The sequence below is a fragment of the Hypomesus nipponensis genome, chromosome 9 (assembly GCF_054491055.1).
Source record: "Hypomesus nipponensis isolate SF chromosome 9, ASM5449105v1, whole genome shotgun sequence".
Taxonomy (NCBI): domain Eukaryota; kingdom Metazoa; phylum Chordata; class Actinopteri; order Osmeriformes; family Osmeridae; genus Hypomesus; species Hypomesus nipponensis.
The window spans coordinates 6,482,907-6,505,429 of NC_140369.1; the positions used below are offsets into that span (position 1 = coordinate 6,482,907).

The following is a 22,523-nucleotide window of genomic DNA, read 5'->3' on the forward strand; positions in this document are numbered from 1 at the left end:
CCCAGGGCACCGAGGGAGCAGCTCTTATCGCTCCCCACTCCCCCCCCCCACACCCACACCCAGGAAACAGGCACCTGTGGCTCGTTCTAATGACTGTTGGGTAAATACACAGCTGCCACAGGGAGGATTAGCACATTGGCCCCTATGACGCACAGTATAGGAACAGCAGTCACGACTGAAACCTATGGTGAGGTGTAAACAGTTTTTTCATCTGGGGACTGTGGGACTTTAGGACGGTGGGCCCAGGACAAGGCCTGTGTCTGCGTGCGTTCCAGACAGCAAGGCCAGTTACTGAGAACAAGCACACTTCTTTACCGATCCTGCTGCCTCGCTGGGTTTGGAGGAGATCAATAAGACAATAGAGCAGCTGCTATGAAATGGACTTGCTGAGGAGGGTAATGAGTAATAATCACCTAGCTTGTGTGTGAGTGTGTGTGTGTGTGTGTGTGTGATTCCCAGAGAAGTACAGTTGGCCTGGTCTTTGTGATTGCGTTATGGCTCAAAGGACAATCGATAGCATAACGATTCCACTAATAAGATCTGTGCTGGAGAGAACTGGGATGGGGAAGCGGATGGATAGATGGACGGACAAAGACAGACAGACAGACAGAGAGAGAGAGAGAGAGAGAGAGAGAGAGAGAGAGAGAGAGAGAGAGAGAGAGAGAGAGAGAGAGAGAGAGAGAGAGAGAGAGAGAGAGAGAGAGAGAGAGAGAGAGAGAGAGAGAGAGAGAGAGAGAGAGACAGAGTCAGAGGATAACAGCCACATAGAACACAACGTTTTGACACCAATAAGAATGCAGTGAGAATGGGGTGTGTCGAGTTGTACTGGAGGAGTCTAGGATGTGCAGAGGATGGAAGGCTGCAGGCTGTCATGTCCTTCTCTCAGCTCATTCATCACACATGCTTCTGTCTCTCTGGGGATTCAGTCTCCTCTCTCCTCTCCCAAATGTTCACTTTCCTTCGTTTCAGTATGTCTCTTCACTCTCTTCATTTATCTCTCAACAACTCACCAAACTGTTTCTCAGTCTCCGGCCGTCTGTCAATCTTGTCTCCTCTCTCCCCTCTCCCCCTGGTCTTGGCATTGATCTCTTTCCTGCTGTAGGAAGGTCTCGACTGAGCCCCTCCCCCCCCCCCCCCTGCTGCTACCACCAACAGAGGCACATGTTTGAAATACTGCAGACTCGGAGGCTGACAGGGTCTGGAGGGACCACATGTACAGGCACACTGTCCACACTGCTCCTCTCTCTCTCTCTCTCTCTCTCTCTCTCTCTCTCTCTTTCTCTCTCTCTCTCTCTCTCTCTCTCTGTCTCTCTCTCTCTCCCCCCATCTCTCTCTCTCTCTCAATTTCTTTCCATCTCTTCTTTCTGCTTCTATCACACTTTGTATCTCTCTGTCTCCCTCTACTTCTCTCTTTGTTTCTCCCAGTCATTGAGGGTTCCAGTTAAACTATGGTCCTCTCTTGACAGGATTCAGGTCTTGCTGTTGAGGTCTTAATCCCAGCCTGGTGTCTAAGACAGGCCTATGTTTAGTGAAGAAGTGGAAATTGTCCCAGTGTGTCTGTCTGTTGCTCTATCTATTGTTCAGTCTGACGTTCAGGCTTAGTCCTATCTGTCTGTTCCAGACTCCTCCTCCATCCATCCCTCAGGTCACTGGAAGTGAAGAATGTGTAATGTCTTATACAGACTGTATTCCTTCTGTAAGAAGGATGGCTGGTACAGTGTGACAATCGATATTGTAGTGTGTGCGAGTTTGTGTGTGTGTGTGTGTGTGTGTGTGAGTGTGAGTGTGTGTGTGTGAGTGTGGGTGTGTTTGTGTGGGTGTGTGTGAGTGTGTGGGTGTGTGTGAGCGTGAGTGAGTTTGTGTGTGTGTAAGGATCATCTGTCTATCTAGGCCTCTGGGGTGTAGCTTGTTCTTCTTGGGCTAGCATTAAACACTACAGGGGCCAGATCAGTCAAGCTGCTGAGGTGAAGTGTGACCACACAAGCCTACATCTTGCACCCACACAAAGACACACTCCCGTTGCACCTGGTTATCCACGTCTTTTACCTGATCTGAACCCAGGATTCATGAGAATTATTGCAGGGTTTTAAACAGTTTCAGATGAGAGAGAGTTGATTATGGTTTGAGGTAAGTAATAATGCGAAGTCATCAAAGAGAGAGCTTTTGACTATCCAGATTTTCTGGGCAGACTGACTTTGTACCCAGTATTTTTAGAAGGTTGCATGAGTTTAGGCTCTGGAAAACACAGTACTATCAGAAACAGTTGTCATGACTACTGTCTTTCTAATCTGCTTTCCATCACACACACACACGCACACACATATGGAACACACACACACACATACACAGCCCTGCCAGAGAAAATATTTCAGTGCCAGTGTGTTTTTAGAGACTGAGACCACAGAAAGACATGTACAGGTGATTCTGAATCGTTTTGAATAGCATCCTTTAGCATCTGTATAGTACCTCAGACCGGTGTTGGGGTTTTAGAGACTGTTTAACAGGCATTGTTTAAGTCTCATTTGATTTTCTTTCCTCTCCCCTGCCCTCTCCTCTCTCTGGCCCTCCTCTCCCATCTCCTCTTCCCCCTCTTCTCCCCTCCCTTCAGTTAACCCTGTCTTGTTTAAACTAATTGTTGTTCCCTGTGCTTGATGGATAGAAAGACCACTGATATGTGATTAAGGGAAAACCAATCAGCTGCTGTCTACTTCAATACACACAAGGTGACAATGGCTGACAGGAAAGGAAAAGACAAACAGCACATAAAAAAGAGAGCGAGAGAGTGAGAGAGACAGAGAGAGAGAGACCAATATACGAAGTGAGAGAGGACAGAGGTGGCCATGTTTACTGTCACCATGGCAGCAACACAGAGGCAGACAAAGGTTATGGGTGTGTTTGTAATAGACGGTGATAGGAAGCACAAACAAATACTCACACACATACACACATGAACACATGTAACCTCACTTGGCAGAGAACACACACACACACACACACATGTACGCTCTCACACACACACACACACACACACACATGTGCACTCTCACACAGTGGGTACATGAGACAAACCATAGACGATGAAGATACTTCAAAGCTCTCACCCAGGTTTCTGTTTCAAGTATGATAGGACCGCGCAGCCTTTGATGACACACTGTAAATAGTCTTTTGTCTGTCTCACCTATTTATGTACCCAGACAAAATGCATGAAAAAGTGGAACCTTTTCAAACACTGTTGTGTGCTTGGCCTTGTTTGTCACTGTCAAATATAGGTGCAGTGTCACTGAGTTTTTGATCTCTCTCAACCAAGGCAGGGCACATAGTGTCATGTGAATTTCCTTTTTGTTCAAACTTTTCTCAAACCATAACTCACCACATGAAACAAAGTTTTTGTTCCATAATAAAAACAGATGTCCATGACCTAATCTCTTTGGGAATTTTACATTCCTAAATTGCTATTAACCAAAGCTTGACGTGAGACTGCATATTTAGACCATGTAAGTGATATTATCTGGACAAACAAGAAAGCCCAATTAATTGTGTTCAGGGCTCTTCCGAACAAACACTATAGGCACTGTGAACGCCTTAAGAGCAATGATCCGTTCCTTTGCCATCGTCTTACTGTTAGGCATTACACTTTGTTGCCTAAACAGGATTTTGATTTTCTACGCATGCCACTATTAAGTTAGGCCCTGGTCTTCTGAAGGATATCGACAAAGAAAATAAACCCAGAACCTAAGCTTTGAATCTCCGCTCTGGGAGTCTGTTGATGTAACATTGATATGAAGTTGTATGTGAGTTCTAGCAGAAGTCAGCTCTGCAGTCCATTCTGGCTCCTGCTTATGCTTCAATTACAGCAGCAGCACTCGGCTGCTGCAGTGCCACATCCACAATGCTGAAGACTATCAGATAAATAGGAAAAACTCCCACTCTGTTCCACCCACGCCTCGGGTATACATCCGCCACAGCCCACTGTAATTTGATTTATCCTCTAACTCAAGTCATCATTACTGGCAACAACAAATCCATCAAACGACCAGGACCAGATCATCACAGGTTTCTGATGGTCCACACGGTGGCTGGTGGAATGAGATGGAATCGTTGTTCCATGCAAAAGGCTTATTCTGCAGTGGTTCAGTTTGTTTATACTGTTATATACTTTGTAATACTGGTTTTATTATGCAGAGGGTAAACAGAAACACACAATAATGGACAATAGTCCATTATACCCATTTATCCATAGTACCTTGCATGAAAACGTGAAGGTAATATTTACATTTAGTCATTTAGCAGACGTTCTTATCCAGAGCAACTTACAGTAAGTACAGAGACATTGTCTCCGAGGCAAGTAGGGTGAAGTGCCTTGCCCTAGGACATAACGTAATTTTCTCACAGCCGGGAATCGAATCGGCAACCTTCTGATTACAAGCCCGATTCCCTAACCGCTCAGCCACCTGTCTCCCTATCTGGAAAAATATCTGTATGCTTATAAATACACTGATTTACATATCATAAATCTTTCATTCTTCCCCTGGAAACTGGTTCTTCACATACTGAGAGGACCAAGCGCCTGTTCGGAGATGACGTGTGGAGACCATCTGTACCTCATTCAACTGGCCCTGGCCAGAAGGGACGTCTCCTGACAGCTACCTGACTGTGACGACTAGATGACATGTGACTGTGACCAACTGGGTTCCATCTAGGGTCACATGACCATGACAACCTACTGACCTCACACCGAGACATTTGCAGAGATCTGGAGTCGCTGCTTCTCAGATCGTTCATCATGTGCTCGTGCACGGATTCATGAGTTATGTACTAGCACAGTGCCTTGCTATTCACTCGCTATGGACTGTAACAGGCTGCTGGATGCTTTAGCCACTTCAACACAAATCTACAGCTTATTTTTTATTCCGGCTAGAAATGGGAAGCATACATGAAAACAGGAGGGAAAGGATTCCTGGAGAAAACACTGCTTCTGTTCTTGTAGCTCTGCCTGGAAACAGATCTGACACGTCTCATTCCATCACAGCAGAACTCTTCCTAATGGAACACTGGTGACTGTGGTGTCAGACGAGTCAGAATGACACTGCAGGGGGCCGGCCCTGTCTTTTCATTGGCTACGGGAGTGTGCTGCTAATGATATAAGCACCATTGGCTCGACTTCAATATGTCATAATGAAACTAAGTTCCGATTTTTACTATTTTTCCGTAGTCATGCAAAGGTCAACCCATAGACTATGTTAAGAGAGAATTCATCTCTGCTTTAGTCTTGAGAACATGTTACATGGCCATAAGGGATGTGTCTAAGATCCTACAACAGGCTGGGTGATTACCTAGGGCCATCTGAGAAGAGCTTCTAGCACCTCCTCGGGCTGGATTGGGTAGATGATTGACAGGTGGACAGGACACCCATCCTCAAGGCCATCATCACCCCATAATTATCATCCTGTCCTCCATCCACCCACTCCTCTCTTTCAGTCTTAATAGCCTCCCATATCATCCTTTAATTCCCTTTCGTTACAATGCACCCATTGTAAGGAATAATTGAGATATTTCCCTTTTTACTATACTCTGCCCACCTTTATTGTCACAATGCATCACATTGATTTTTTTGTTAATTCACAATAGCACCCTCCACCCACTTTCTCTCACATTCTCTCTCGCAATCTCTCTCTCTCGCAATCTCTCGCAATCTCTCTCTCTCTCTCTCTCTCTCTCTCTCTCTCTCTCTCTCTCTCTCTCTCTCTCTCTCTCTCTCTCTCTCTCTCTCTCTCTCTCTCTTTGTTCATGATGACATAGTTTTTTACATAGGGTTGCTGAATCACATTTCTGATCAGGTTTAGCTCATTTCTCTTTCTCCCTCTCTCTCTCTCTCTCTCTCTCTCTCTCTCTCTCTCTCTCTCTCTCTCTCTCTCTCTCTCTCTCTCTCTCTCTCTCTCTCTCTCTCTGTCTCTCTCCCTCTCTCTCTCTCTCTCTCTCTCTCTCTCTCTCTCTCTCTCTCTCTCTCTCTCTCTCTCTCTCATGCACAAACACACAATGGTCATATTTTCTAAGCAATGTTCACCCAGGGTACTGTACTGCCTGGATTACTGATGGCATGGGGTATTCAAGCAGGCAGTCATACCTGCATTTCCTCTGGCATTTTATTCAATTCCACAATGGCTGCATTACACTGCATTGCTTTTCCAAAGCCAATCTCTCTCTTTGTGCCCCAGACTGAAGAGGGATGTTTTTCAGCTAAATGGGGTTGAGGAGGGTGACATGATTTATATAAAGGCTTGGTTTGAGATCCAAGTGAGATGCACCATACATACAACTCAAAAGGCCACTGAACCTCGGCTTATACAGAAACTCACCTGACAGGCGTTGTAGAGCAGCTGGTGCTCAAACTTCTTGATGCCCAGAATGTTCTGGAACATCTCGTACAGCTGGTCCTTGCTGAGGATGAGCTCCGAGGCGGCGCTGGCCGTCATGCGCTGCTGCGCCTTGCGCAGGTCCTCGTCTCCGCGGTAGATGGTGTCAAACTTGGCCATCCAGGAGCTCAGCACCGTCTCCTTGCTCAGGCCGTCGATCTCGGGCAGGCTGCGGACGCGCTTCTCGATGTGCTTCTTGAAGACCTCCCGAGAGTCGCTGGCTGAGCAGCCCCCGCTCTGCACCATGCGAGACACGCGGTCACTCTTCAGGAACACCTGGGGAGGAGGTGAAGGACAGCGGTTACACGTCGAGTGTCTGCAGACGCAGTCGAGCGTCTGTTCCTGTAGAGACCAGGCCACTCCAGCCTCTTCAGCGTGGATCCTTCCTCCCAACTAGGTCGAATGTGACTCCACCTCCATTCAGCAGAGGAATGTGATCAATGCCATGTTCTATTCATAGTGGCTCAAAGCACTTCCTGAATTGGCTGGATGGAACATGATGGATGAGCCTAGAAGTGAGTGTTCAGAAAGAAGCAGATGCGAGCCTCAAGCCTTCAGCTTATGGGCGGCTAGGAAGGAGGACTGCCCTGTCTTTGTCAGTGCGTGGAGGAGGAGGAATTTTCTGCTTCAATTCAATGGCACACTGTTGTTTTGCTGTTTTCGATCTGTCACACATTTGTTTTCCTCAGTTCCCCAAGAGAGCCATTTTCAAAACCAAATGGTGTGATAGAGGGAGACTGAGCTCCATTTCAAATCGCCATTTCAACATTTTCTAAAGTATCAGATAAGCTGTTGGCCCTTTCAACGGGGCAAGATATTTTTGGTTAATTGACACTAGGTTCTCAATCAATTATTAACTCATTAGTCTATTTGAGTGAAGGTAGTAGGCATCATTTGAACAGATGATGGATGGAGACGGAGAACTCTTAGCCAGGTGCCTGCTATAGATATCAGTGGCCTTGTTCTTGCACGGCAGGGTAACCATAGAACCTCAGTAGAAAAACTTAAAAGAGACGTTCACTTGTTTAATGTGTCATTCTAAGTCAACTTCTGAATCAATAGATCTTGAAATTCATATCATTTTAAAAGGAGAAGGATGCCGTGTCAACTCTCTTTTGGTTCTACTAACCAAAGGACAGAGGGTAAACAGGTCTTTCCCTCCCCCTCCGCCCCAGGTGTGGATGTGAGGACTGTACAAGCAGTTGCAGCTAAGCCTGTAAGAGCATTAGTCTTTAATTGAATTGAAAAGTCGGCTTTGGCTGGGTGTTAAATAATGCATCATTCCAATTCCGTAATTTGGCCTTTTTGCACTAAACCTATTGACTTATTTGACAGAACAAATCTCTTTCCACGTTTCTTATCACAGTGTCACGTGTCATGGTCTCCGGGTTCTAGATCTCAGGTCTAATTCACATTCTGCTGGACTATGGAGGTCTCAACTCTTGTTTTGAAAGGCTTCCAAACTATTTTGCTGACTTCCTTCATTATTGGGATCTACCAAACAAGTGAATTAAGGCATGGGGCCTAATTGATGCAGAGGAAGTCTGTCTTGAGTACAGGTTAGAAGGCTTTACGCATATAGACCCTGTCTGCTTTCATTATTCAGGAGGCCTATTTCGGGCAGTCCAATTCATTTTCATCTCCGCCATGTGGGAGCAGATTATTAAGCCTGCCTGGAGAAGCCAGTCTGTTCCACATCATTTGTCAGAGCAAAGGTGAGTCATCTCCTTTCAGACTCAGACATTTCAATCCAACAGATCATTTCCACTGCGATTGAAGATCCATTAAGGAGCGTGAGAGAATCAATGTGGAATACAGAACAACATACACCATAGAGTTAGCATTCTCCAAGGCACAGTCAATGAAACTGAAAGCCAAAGAAATGTACACACTTGGTGCATACGCCTATATTCTCTTTCTCTCTCTCTCTCTCTCTCTCTCTCTCTCTCTCTCTCTCTCTCTCTCTCTCTCTCTCTCTTTCTGTCTCTGTCATTCTGTCTCTGTCTCTGTCTCTCTCATTCTCTCTCTCTCTCTATCTCTCTCTCTCTCTCTCTCTCTCTCTCTCTCTCTCTCTCTCACACACACACACACACAGACAGACAGACATAGGCAGGGTGAATTGGAGCCTCACCTCATAGTAGCTCTGGACTGCATTGATGAAAGCCTCGTCAGCCACGATCTGGGTCTCTCCGTTCAGGAAGGCCTGGAAGCGTTCCTTCACCGTCTGGAGATGCTGCTTACTGATCTGAGACAGGAAGCAAACAGAGACAACACAGTCAGGACAGGAAGCACACAGAGACAACACAGTCAGGGCAGGAAGCACACAGAGACAACACAGTCAAGGCAGGAAGCACACAGAGACAACACAGTCAGGTCAGGAAGCACACACAGAGACAACACAGTCAGGACAGGAAGCACACAGAAACAACACAGTCAAGGCAGGAAGCACACAGACAACACAGTCAAGACAGGAAGCACACAGAGACAACACAGTCAGGTCAGGAAGCACACACAGAGACAACACAGTCAGGACAGGAAGCACACAGAAACAACACAGTCAAGGCAGGAAGCACACAGACAACACAGTCAAGACAGGAAGCACACAGAGACAACACAGTCAGGGCAGGAAGCACACAGAGACAACACAGTCAAGGCAGGAAGCACACAGACAACACAGTCAAGACAGGAAGCACACAGAGACAACACAGTCAGGACAGGAAGCACACAGAGACAACACAGTCAGGACAGGAAGCACACAGAGACAACACAGTTAGGGCAGGAAGCACACAGAGACAACACAGTCAGAACAGGAAGCACACAGACCACGTCTGCAGGAATGGAGAAAGCTGGGCACTGAGTGATATTAGAGATCACGGAAACAGCAAGTATCACACAAGTTGCTTTTGATGAATGTCAAAATATGTTCCCTCTCTGCTTAGTTCTCTTAACTGTCGACCACAAAATGGAGGCCTTCTCCTGGGTGATAACTCATGTTGCTCTCTGACATCCACAACACACAAATAATTGAGCTGCTTAGCGCAGGCCTCAGTCCCAGCACTTAGAACTCACATTACTAATTACATATTTTATGCTGCCATCCTGTCCACCCTTTTTAACATCCTCTTCATTTGCAATTTTGACAAGGCAAATTAAGGTAAAATATGGCTATGTCTAAATTTGGACCACAGCCCTTGTCGGTGTTTGAAAACCAGGTTCTTTCAACTGATTAATAAAGTGAGAGATTCATTCTGATGAATTAGTGCCCCAACTGCTGTTTGACGACAGCCCACAATCCTTGGCAGTGAAAAGAGTGCAATGACCCACAGAAAAACTCATGTAAATAAATGATGGAGTATTGAACGTGTTCTAAGGCAGTTTGGCTTGACGTCGCTACAACATCACAGGGTCACTTGTACACATTTTTATTGATGCCATCATCCACGCCCCCAGCTAAACAACCCCCCCCAGACTGTTGCAATCTGTCTGGCAGAGGTTGGGTAGAAGGCTGTGGGGGTGGCAGGCCTGAGGCAGTGTGTGTTTGACAAGAGACTAGAGTACTGTAGCACTGTGATAGCGCAGTGATAAAACATTCATGAAGGTGGAAGAGAATGGGCCAGTCTGAGTGGGTTGAAGGAGCTTTGTCAAATGTTTTCATGTATAATACAGTCCAAATGAATTGGGTACCTTTTCACACCAAGTAACCATTCTGCCCGAGTCTGAGTTTTCTCAGAACTAAGAATGGTAAAATAACCAAGATTTTAACATTCTTTGCAAGAGTGAGAGCAATTTCCCATCATTTTACATGATGGGAATTCATTGTCACCAGCAGGTCTTTTATGTGGCCCTTGTTGTGTTCTCAAGATGATTGCAGTAGGTCACTGATAAAGTCACACTGGCTTTGATGCCCAACACCAGGGGAACACAACTCTCTGAAGCTCCACCCACCCCCTGGATCTCCACCCCCACCTCTCCTCTACCTCTGATGCCCCTAGTTACTGTTACCATGGCCACCATGCCAGAGAGAGCACTAGGAGGCCTAAGAACGATTACAGTCTCTTAAACTGGGGTCATAGTTCAACATGATCTTTCCATCAAGCACTCACCACTCATAAGAGAAGAGGATTATCATGATATGAGAATGAGAGCACCTCATATTGAGATATACTCACTGCCTGTATGCTTGTTTGTCTGTCTATCTGTGCGGCTGTCTATCTGTGCGGCTGTCTGTTTGTCTGTCAGTCAGGACTCGATTTTGTATAAAAATGACAGAGAGAAAGAGGTAGAGGACCAAGGGGAGAAAAAATGAATGGATTTCAAGGAGTTGACATAGCAGCCATCCCCCCTTTCCTCTCTGATCCCGTTCATCACAGGCTTCCCATTCGCCAGGGAGGGCAAGTGCACATGAGTCTTCGCTCTCCCATTCCAACGCCTCAGAAGTTACATCACTGCACAGATAAAATAAAGAGCTCTAATGGACTCTGGCACAAACGATGCCTGTTTCCAATTAGGAACTACAAGACGGTCCACTCTCTGGAGAACTACTCTTTCACTCTCCGCAATGCACGCACGCACACACACACACACACACACACACACACGCACACTACTAAGGTTGGAGGCTGTTCTCTTCTCTTGCACTGCTGATCCTGTTACCACCCACTGTCCACGCTGGCACAGGCTCATGCTAACTCCTGATTCACCTGCCCGTCTGCAGGGCTCAACTGTCTGCAGCAACAGTAATCCCTCACAATCCTAATCCCACTTTCACTCTCTCTTTCTCTGTCTCTCACACGTGCTCTCTCTGTCCTCTCCCTCTCCCTCCCTCTCTCTCTGTCTTCATGAAGCTCATCGATTGGTCTGTCCCTCGGGGGGGGGGGGTGCATGTCCAGCATGCTTGTTAGCCTGATGTTGTTGCCTCCGATTCCAGTCGTTAACAGAGTACAGTACAACAGTGTCTGTTGCTCTGTCTGTACTGACGGTCAGTGACAGACCAGTCTGCTGGGGCTGTCTGTCACCCAGGACGGAAACACGTGCCTGGGTGTCTCCATGGTGATGATGAGTAAATATCGCCATCGGCCTCCACCCTCCTCCTCCACTACCCCCCCTGCCCTGCCCTGCCCCGCCACCCCCCACACACACACACACACACACCCACACAAATGAATATAACACATTCCGTGGCGTGCTAGCCACACAAATCCCACATGACTGTAGAATAGATAAACAAGACTGTCATCGTCAAGCTGCTAACTCCTAGCAATCATCCACTGCAGGGACAGGACTCCTGGGAGTAAGAGTGTCCACTAGGACCAGCTGGGAGAGGCTGTGGGGAGAGGCTGCGGGAGAGGCTGGGGGGGAGAAGCTGGGGGGAGAGGCTGGGGGAGAGGCTGGGGGGGAGAGGCTGGGGGGAGAGGCTGGGGGGGAGAAGCTGGGGGGAGAGGCTGGGGGAGAGGCTGGGGGGGAGAGGCTGGGGGGAGAGGCTGGGGGGAGAGGCTGGGGGGAGAGGCTGGGGGAGAGGCTGGGGGAGAGGCTGGGGGGAGAGGCTGGGGGAGAGGCTGGGGGGAGAGGCTGGGGGAGAGGCTTGGGGAGAGGCTGGGGGGAGAGGCTTGGGGAGAGGCTGGGGGAGAGGCTTGGGGAGAGGCTGGGGGGAGAGGCTGGGGGGAGAGGCTTGGGGAGAGGCTGGGGGGAGAGGCTGGGGGGAGAGGCTGGGGGGAGAGGCTGGGGGAGAGGCTGGGGGAGAGGCTGCGGGGAGAGGCTGGGGGGAGAGGTTGGGGGGAGAGGCTGGGGGGAGAGGCTGGGGGAAAGTAGGCTCTGTGAGGCAGCCTGAGCAGATGTTGGGAGATGCGGTACAGTAGCGTTAGTCCAGCCTCCCTCAGTTAGATCTCCTTCCTTGGCTCTTCTGCACGTGATGAGACGGCTCATCTCACGGGAGTGGCTTGGCCGTCATGACAGTCAACGTCACACAACCAATACTCAATGTCTCCTCGGTTTGAATCCACAGACAGTCTGCAGCAGTTGTGGGAACTTTCCAGGAAGCCCTACAGCATAGTGGAACCTGCCTATCAAAGGTCCCCTATTCACAAGGATCTCTGGATGGAGAAAACACTTGAATCTGTGGAATGGGAACATTTCAATCAATTTGCTTCCTGCCTGCGTATTCCATTATAGTAATTGCAGAGCCTTTATTTAGGGAAATCTCTGAAAGAAGAGATTATAAAAGACATTCCCTCATCTCTTTCCCTTCCCAGTCTGAACCCTGGGACAACAGGCCTACTGACTAGACTCAACAGAGGTGACCCTATACTGAACTAGGTAATGCACTCCAATACAGGTCTTGTCCTTCTCTCCTCCAGCATTCTCCACTTCATCCATTCTCCATTAGCGGGACAGTGACTGAGATATAAGCCCCGAGGCCAGCTACATTCAGCCACATTGGCCAAAGCTTTCTGTAATGGTACTGGCACTTTAATGGCATGAATCTAATCATCTCTGGCACTGGGTAGAATTGTATCTCCAGAGATTGTTTTACTGAGCCACAGAGAGAACGAAAACAGATGCCATTAATAAAAAAGTAGAAGAGGGCCCACATCTAAAACGATGAGTGGATTTGGGTTTGGGTAGAATCCCCTCCTTGAAATTCTGTGAAGCACAACACTTCACTTATCCTTTTGTACTGCGACCACACTATAATTCTTAATGTGTACAGTTTCATGGAGAATGAGGTTTGCACATTAATGTGTAAGTGTGTGTGTGTGTGTGTGTGTATATTATGAGTGACATCTTTTTGTATCGCTAATCCCAGTAACGTTATTCCCTGCATCACCATGCATTCACAAAGGCAGGAAGACGTCTGCAGAGACACAGTGGGTTAAGATGTCCACAGGAAGACAGGTCCAGCACGTGTGGATTGTGACTGACGCCTAGTTAAGTCTGCGTGTGGAAGGTGTACATAAAGCATGTATGTGCCAATCTGTGTGTGCGTGTCAGCGTGTGTGTGAGCGCGTGTGTGTATGTGTGTGTGTGAGCATGTGTGTTGAGCGTGTGTGGATGTTTGTGTATGGGTGTGTGGGAAGCAGGTGGGGAGGGGGGGGGTAAACCTCCAGAGGGTCCTGTGTTGTGTTTGCCCAGCCACAGTATGGGTTAGTGTGTGGGGGTGGACAGATGACAAACATCCTTGGTCTTTCAGGAGACTGGACCTCCCCGTGGATAACTCTCCTGGGCTGGCAAAACAGCTACGGTACTCTTATTTTCTCCATTCCAGCGCTCCCTCCTTCCCTCTCCTCTCAGCCTATCAGTCTCTGACTCGGGCTCTCTTCATCTATCTTAACACACTATATCTCTCTCCCTGTCTTTGTTTCCCTTGTCTCTCAGTGATCAAACATTCCACTCGAGTAAGCCTTGACAGAGAAGCCCCACGTACTGAAGGACATCTGTTACGATTTGTTGGCCGTGGCACTGGGCTAAATGACAAGTGAGGGATGGGGGAGGGAGGTATAAAGTGTGTGTGTGTGTGTGTGTGAGAGAGAGCGAGAGAGAGAGAGAGAGAGAGAGAGAGAGAGAGAGAGAGAGAGAGAGAGAGAGAGAGAGAGAGAGAGAGAGAGAGAGAGAGAGAGAGAGAGAGAGAGAGAGAGAGAGAGAGAGCTACAAGAGTTACAGAGGGAGGATCTAGCTTAGTGTCTGGTGTCAGTGGGCCATCTGTGAGAACTGCCACGTTTGTCCAGGGCAGCATGCTGGATCTAGTAACCATTCTCTTTGCGTGAGTGAGGTCTGACCCTCTGACGATTAGGAGAAGGAAAGGATGCGTCCATTGTCTTAGTACACCGACTGTTTCCATTACGATCTATCTCTCTCTCCATCTCTCCTGCTCTTTCTTTTTCTCTATGTGGTAATTAGTGCACGCTGGCAGTTGGTTAGGTCCGAAATAGCCTTGGACTATTCACAAGGGGATAGGCTTGATGAGCCATCATATTTCCCTAATCACCATCAGGGGGAAACCAATCACAAGCTCCCTTTCAATGGGCTGCCTTTAATGTGTGACCCCTGAGCATATTCCCCAGAGAAACAGAAAATCTGAATATTACACTCACCACATGCACTACCATTAGTCTGCGGGCGCACTCACTCACACACACAGACACACAGACATTTACATAGAGTAACACATGTTATCTTTCTACCATGGCCTTAAAGACAGGCTTTCTCCAGCAATTACATAACCGTAAGACATCAAATAAATGTGTAATCCCAGATTACATAGAGCCAACAAAGCACAGACTGAGAAAGTCCTCATCTGGGCACATGCTTACACACACCCACACACACCCACACACACCCAAACACAAGCAAAAACACAAACTCTCTCTCTCTCATACACACACCCACACGCACGCACAAGCAAACACACAAACTCTCTCTCACACACACACACACATAAAACAGGACAACTGTTAATACTCATGCATGTTAATCCATGAGTCCAGCCTACTAGATCTCTTCTCCACTCATGTCCTTCTCTTGTACTCATGCCAGTGTGAATAGTCCTCTGAGCTTGTGACAGAGACCACAATTTAAAGCATCAGAGAGTTTTTAAGATTTGATCTACCTAATATCAATAACTGCCTACCACAAAAAAAAATATGTCTCTGTGTATTAAAAATAAATTAACATTGTATTCAACAAGTTGAAATACATGAACTACATAACAATCAAGCCTCACGATGACTTGGAGGGCAATTCAATACCAAACAAAGAACCACATTCGTGCTTTTCACATTCGTTCTTGCCTGCCTCACAAGGCAGCCTCGTGAAGTGTTCAAGAGCAGACAAGCTCCTGACAAGCATTTGAAGGTTGTTCTTATTGACAACCCTGTTCAGTGGGTGTCTCATCCAGCCACCATTAGAGCTATAATTGATCAGGCTTTGTGGGTGTGCGCCACCAGTGACTCACTCCCCTGATTGGGCTTACAACCATCGGTGTGTACGTGTGACTGCGTGGGCACACACGTGAGTGCGTGTGTGTTTGTGTGAGTGTGCGTTTGGGTGAGTGTGTGTGCACATGCATGCAAACCATTGAGAAGGGTGGGTTCACTGACCAGTCTCACAGTGGGACATCCAGCACGGCTGTCCTCATTGTTAGAGGAACCTTGTCATCGTGCAGGCGCAACGGAACCGTTTCCACAACACACACCTGGATGAGTGGCAGAAGGTTTGAAGGAAGGCCACACACACACGCACACACATCTCATTCTAATTCCATATCTATCACCACTCTCTGTACAAAAGAGATAACCTCTTGATGGCGTTAAACGAATACATTGTGACCGTTGATGAGGATTTGAACCCTAAATTTGAATTCAGGATCCTCAGAAACTCTTTATAAGCATGTTCTGAGTCTTTGTAAGGACACTGATTCTCATGGTCTTGTGTAACTTAAGGATGCCGAATTTCACAGAAAAACAAAGACATTCGAGCCATCTGAATCTCATTCTTTCATGTTTGTAGGACTGCAGCATTATTTGCATCCCTTTATGAGCCGGCTGTGGAGGTGCTTGAGCTGAGAGAAAAGGAGTCTCTCTCCAGCAGGTTTATTGCTCAGGCTCTGGATCGCAGACAGATAACAGAACTCCCTTCTGACGATTAACAACCTTGTTTGTCTCTCATCCACGCCGGTCTGGACCAACAGCTGGCAGACGTATCCCACCATCATTAACAAGAGAGGAAGGGAGGTTGGAACTCTGTCTTGTTACCTGCCTTCACAGGCCCAGATTCTAAACAGTGAATGAAGAGGGGCCAACACTGTCACAGGCCTTCCTTCACGAAGCATCCTGTGTGCAGCCTATTAGCGTCAGTAAAAAAAATCAGTTTGCTTGTAGATAATAAAATCACGTGTGATAAGCCATAATCAAATGATGATTCTGAGAGAGCGGTAGAGGAGACCAGTGGACAAAAATATAAACACGGTTGAGAAGAAGAGCAGAGAGAAGTGGCAGCAGAACGGAGAGAGGAGGAGAGAGGAGACGGGCGGTTGAGAGGGGTTGGACTGGATTCATCAGAGCCCATTGTGGAAGAAAAAGCCCAGCAGATGGCCTGATTGTGTTTATCTACTGTAGCACCTCACCTGACTATGGTAATCCCCCCAGGCCTGCTTAAAGCCGAGGAGAATACATCAAAGACAAAAGAGAGATGGAGATGGAGTGAAATAGGGTCAGCATATACCTGTGAAGGAGTCACTTGAATGGCACACAGCCTCTCAAGTACTGTAGTAGTCAATACAACAGAGCTGGCTAGCAAATTAAATCAAGAGCTTGTGCTTGATTAGAAAACGTATGATTATCAAAAGACAAACGTGTGGAGCTAATCCAACGACGCCCATGAAACATTTAGGGCGGATTATGCACTTTCTTTTTTGATGCCAAAAGGGAATTCAGGGATCACAACCTGTCTCACCGTCTCAGACCAGTTTCTCCTCGGTCAGAGATCATGAAGTGAAAATCTGTGTCACAATGACAATTGTGAAGAAAACACATTCAGAGTAGATGACTTAATGACTCATTATCAGAGTGATCAGATATGGCTTGGAGGAACAGTTTACTGAATGTTACTGTATAAACCCTTGAAATCCAAGATGTGCAGAGCGAGAGAGAGAGAGAGAGAGAGAGAGAGAGAGAGAGAGAGAGAGAGAGAGAGAGAAAGAGAGAGGGGGAGAGAGAGGGCGAGAGAGAGAGAGAGAGAGAGAGAGAGAGAGAGAGAGAGAGAGAGAGAGAGAGAGAGAGACAGAGAGATAGAGAGAGAGAGATAGAGAGAGAGAGAGAGAGAGAGAGAGAGAGAGAGAGAGAGAGAGAGAGAGAGAGAGAGAGAGAGAGAGAGAGAGAGAGAGATCAACGTGAGAAAGAACAAAACACACAACCACATCCTGGATTCAATGGTAATAAAAGAGAGGTTTACGTGAGGTTCAGTCCTCACTTTTTACACTCTAAATAATATAAACCCACTGTCTGAGTGGAATAACCCCCCCTTGAGTGTGTGTGAATGTGTGACATAAACATAGACTGACACATCAAACTCCAGGCATTATCAGCAGTGTTAGTGAGTTGTATGAGGATCTAAGTATCCTGAGACTATCTCTAAGTGGAATCTAACAGCAGGACTAAGAAGAGAAGCTCTTAGTTTTAGATGCTACATCCCTTCTCCAGGATTGTTCTGCCAATGGCTTGACAGAAAAATCACACTTGTGCTGTCTGATGTAACCCTCTCGGCGCAATGACAACATAAGCTGTAGTTGTAGTAATGTCCCAGAAGGGAAATACAACAACCTTCTCCAGAACAGTGGTCCCATGGGGAAAGACTAAATGATAGCGTATGTACATCTACACGAACCAGGAGTGAGAGGGGAATACATATTTTATAGAGACCTATGGTTAGAGCTCTCTAGTATGGTGTAAGATGTGAGGACAATTTGTGCCATAGGTCAGACCCTGGGGTCATAAGGTCAGTCTGAGGCTTGGTGGACTATAGAGTGTATAGAGATTTCCATAGCATTTATAGTATTTACAACCTTAAATAAAGTGATCGACCTGTTAAGACTATCATAGAATTTTGCTATGTCATGTGCAACATCTGGCAAACATGCATGTCAACCCACCACAACAATCATTTTATGGAATCAAATGATCAACTGATGTTCAGAGGTGAAAGACTAAAGTCAGGAGTGCTTCCATATACAACCCTCTCTGAGCCTAGCTTTTACTAGTTATCCATACCTCCATGGTTGTCCTGATCAGAGGTCTGATCATGGACTGGGAGAAGAAATGTGCATGCATGATAAGGGCCCAGAATGCACACAAATGGTTGATATCAAATGGAGCTAACCTCATTACCACAAATGAAGTGCTTGTCATTATTTACATTTTGATTCTTTGTGAAGACTTAATTCAGGCTAAAAGAGATGAATCTGCATGCAAATGCGTTTAGTTAACTAGCATGAAGGGGGTTTCTCTGGGAGATGGCCGTATTGTTATTCACACATATCTTGAGCTGACATGGCACCTCATCACCAGTCTCATTTCTCTAATACATAGTTATGCTAGATTGTCTGGGTGGCTGTTATCAAACAGCTGATATAATCATTCATTCTGAACCAGCCAAACAAGCTGCTGTCTTAGACAATATCAATTGATCTCGAGTTGATATTAGATTTATTTAAGCAGTGACCGAGTCATGCTTGTCTGCCTGGAGGGACTATGTACTAATGCAACTGTTGCTACAATAGATGGGCCACTATAACAGGGTCGCAGCGCAGGGAGTATAAGGGAACACATTATCTACAGCTTCTTAGTGGATTCAGTCAGGATAAAAGTACTGGGTGCAATATTCAATGCACTGTCTATTGAAGAACCACAGGGACTGTGGACTGTGCCCTCGAGCCAAGCTGCATTTGACACAGCAGCACAGGCCACTATAAAGTAGAAAAACTAATAATACCTCCACAGTCACAGTGGCGTTGTGTATTATTGATCATTTGTAGAATTTTTCAGAGCAAAATATATATTCAACAAGATCCTGTTATGTTTTAATTTAACTATTTCTGTAAGAATAATAGCTCAAAGAGAGCTATATGTTGACTCCAGATCGCTGATGTAGTATTTAACACTGTTAAATCTGCCCAGGATTATTTTTTTTCCTCAGCTCACAGCTTGTTTATTCCCACTGGATGAGAGTACACTGAACTCCATGGAGAATAGACTTCTTGCTCACAATAGTGGGGTGGTTCCCTTTAACAATGAAAAATCTGCAATTTACATAAGTTCGAGCAATCTAAGTGTAATGAAATTGAGAAGTTTTGTGTCACTTAGAACCACTCTATAGGAGCAAAAGACCATGATGTTCCATAAATTACATTATCATTTCTATAGACTTGAGAATCCCACACATCATTTCATTATAATTTATCTCACCTTCTGCTGCCTTCTGGCCATGTCGGTTGGTTGCTTTGCATTGAAAGGATAGGCAATGCAGCGCATCACAAAGACATAGAGCTGGAGCCTCTTCTTCCTCTCCCCCTCCTCTCTCTGCATCTTCTCCAGGTCCTCTTTTTCCTTGTCGCTTGCTACCGAGGGACTAGGACTGGATGGACGGGCGCTGGCCCCACGGCTTGCGGGTTGGAGTCCACCTGAGCTTTCGGTGGTCCGGCTGGGTGACACACGAGCACCCCCGGCATTTGGTGCCATCACCTCTTTGCGCTCTGTTTCCACAATCTCATCAGCTTCCTCTTCGCTGGAAGACGGGTCCAACATGTTGTTGCTGGATGGACACTAGGTTATCAACTGGCGAAAAAAAACTATGAATCTCAATGCCTCTTAAGCTTTCCAACGCCGACAATGCTCGGGGACTGGTTGAATGTGTTGCGTTGGCAACGCCAGATAAAAGAAAAGTAGAAAAACCTTTTGAAACCAGGCAAATCTCTAATTAAGTGGATTGGTGAAAGCGCAATTTTTTAGATGGTCTGTCACCGTAGGCAAAGATAGCGCATCTTCACAGGCGAAACGAATTTTATTTGTGTTGCTTAGGCTACGTGCTTCCAGCGGTTTAACTCACTCCACAGTCGGATCAGCTTATGGGAGGGGAGAGGTCTTCGGATGAAAAAAATGAAACGCTTTGGGATGGAGCAACATCAATCGACTTTAACTTATTCCTTGTGCAATTTATCAATAGAAAACTGACGATGGTCACTTCCTGGTGGTCGACGCTCCGCTTCAAGAAGGTAGGCACCGGGAACTGACCATGGTTTTGAAACGGAAGGCAAATTATAGCTGGGGGTGGGGGCGCAATAGACGCGGTTGTCGCGACAACCGATACAATTCATCCAACTGATAATGGGCAGACGCATCCTCTACTATAGGTCCAAGCCATTCCATCTCAACAAAATTAAAGGCTCTTCATTTTGGCAATTTTCATTTAAATATTCAGACTACCATTGTCACTATTATTAAAGAATAAAATGAAAATCGCTAGACCTACTCCAGTGATTTCAATTTTTGTGTCATGATAGCATAGGCTATATTGGCTATGCTATTGTGGGTAGGTTACCCAAAGGTTCGGCTGTTTCCTTAAAGGCAGGGTAGGTAGTATTTTGAATAAGAAGCACTTTTTTTCGGGGAAAGCTCCTCGGCAGTAGCCTATAATAACCGGCCATCTTTTGGTTGAATTTCACGTGCGTTATTGCTGAATATCAGCTCAGCTCGGTCATAAGCATGAGGCTGCAGGCCGAGTATTGTCACAGGTGCTGGTATTCATCAATAACGATCGACATCCAGTGTGATAGCCCTATCGCTTTTATACAACAGTTTGGTAGGCTGTAAAAAACAACAACAAAAACAGTTCAGTAGCCTTGCCACTAGTTAACAAAGCGACAACAGATTATGCATTTTTGATTAATTTTTGATTAACTATTGTTTTGGCTCCGCCAAAATAAAGTTCTGCAACTCCGCTGAACTGTTGGCAGCCAATCAACACAATTATTTTCCCTGACTGTGAAGTGACAAGTGACATTATAGGTCTAACTGCACATTACCGCAGGCCAGCTACTTTATATCATTTATTTCCTATGTGTAATTTTCCACTTATTGTTCATATTAAACTTAGTTTGAGAAGTTTGTTACATTGTGACTTGAGGTAGCCTAGCGGTCGTTATTGTACTAGTAGTTGTGAAACAAGTACCAGTGCTAGTGTTAGCTATACCGCCTACTCAGCACTCATGGAATGCCACTTGTCTAATCAAATGTGCTACTTAACACACACAATTTCAAATAGTCAGTGTCAATGGACAAGAGTTGGAATCCTCATAGACTCCGTAACTCAGTGACTCCTTACTTATGGAGTTTGTTGAAATGTACATAGATACATAGGGAGTCAGATGGCTGAGCGGTGAGGGAGTCGGGCTAGTAATAAGAAGGTTGCCGGATCGATTCCCTGCCGTGCCAAATGACGTTGTGTCCTTGGGCAAGGCACTTCACCCTACTTGCCTCGGGGGGAATGTCCCTGTACTTATTGTAAGTCGCTCTGGATAAGAGCGTCTGCTAAATGACTAAATATAAATGTAGATATATATCTATGGAAATGTAGGTGTAATATACTGGGTTTCTCATGTTAAGAGTTAACTGTTGTGATTGGTTCTAGAAGTCACTTGACTCAGTGTAACAAGTAAGCTAGGAAGTTGGTCCCGGAGCGGGAGACGTTGTATGCGGATGTATTCTTGAAGTTCAGTGTTCACTGTTTGGGTAGCCTAAGTAACAGATAGCTGTAATGATATGTCTATAGCTCGGGTATGTAAGGGATAATGCCCGACTAGGTGTCCAATATCACCTGATAATCGACGATGCAGAGGCGTGAACCGTCCGACGCTTCCGCGGAGTCCATTATCAGGTGATATTGGATACCTCCCGAAGGGCATTATCCCGCTTATACATGCGCGCAGATGGCACTGGGGACGGGGGGGACATGTCCCCCCCAGATTCCTAGCAACCCCGGTCAGTCCCCACCACTCTCCCTACGTAAGGCGACAAGCATCAGTTATAACTGCACAGCTGATTAGGCGATGTTAGCGTGTGTAATGTTGGCCACACAAAAGTACTACAACACTTGAAAAGAAAAAGTGTATTATGATTATTTTAACGTATTTTTGGAGCCGGCGTTTGTGCTTTTAGGCTTGACGTCTTCCTGGTAGTCATGGAGATGACGTTAGTAGGCCCCTTCTTTTGGCTGCTTAAAATTGTAATGTTTGGCTCGCTCCTTTTCATTTATTGCTCAAATTACGTGGTAGCCAGAGGGAGCCAAGCTCCCATAGAGTGAGGACTGGCTCCCATGAAAGCAACAAAGTCAAAAATCTGAGGGGGTCTCTCATATCTAAGGTGTCTGCCATATGTTGCATTGTAATTTTGATCTTAAACAACGCTCATTATCCCTGTGCGCCGCGGTCTCTTACCATTAAAGACGTTAAATTAAATTATAGGCTACTACGGGACGTACTAGATGCAGATTTAGAATCAGAAAATATGGCACTAGCAACAGCTAGTTCTAGCCAGGTGACTAGCTCTACCGAGGCAGGGGACGTGA

The 22,523-nt window shown here is 46.2% G+C and overlaps 1 protein-coding gene across 2 annotated transcripts in view; it reads right to left on the reverse strand.

The window, feature by feature from the left end:
- cadpsa (Ca2+-dependent activator protein for secretion a) overlaps positions 1-20,214 on the reverse strand; it is a 77,261-nt gene extending 57,047 nt beyond the window's left edge. For both annotated transcript variants that reach the window (XM_084705296.1, XM_084705297.1), the window contains exons 1-3: positions 19,367-20,214; positions 8,545-8,658; positions 6,357-6,689 (exon numbers count right to left, since the gene is read on the reverse strand). In XM_084705296.1, coding sequence (XP_084561422.1) covers positions 6,357-6,689; positions 8,545-8,658; positions 19,367-19,705 — 786 coding nt within the window. In that variant the 5' untranslated portion in view covers positions 19,706-20,214. The remainder of the gene's footprint in view (positions 1-6,356; positions 6,690-8,544; positions 8,659-19,366) is intronic.
- Between the last annotated feature and the right edge of the window lie 2,309 nt (positions 20,215-22,523).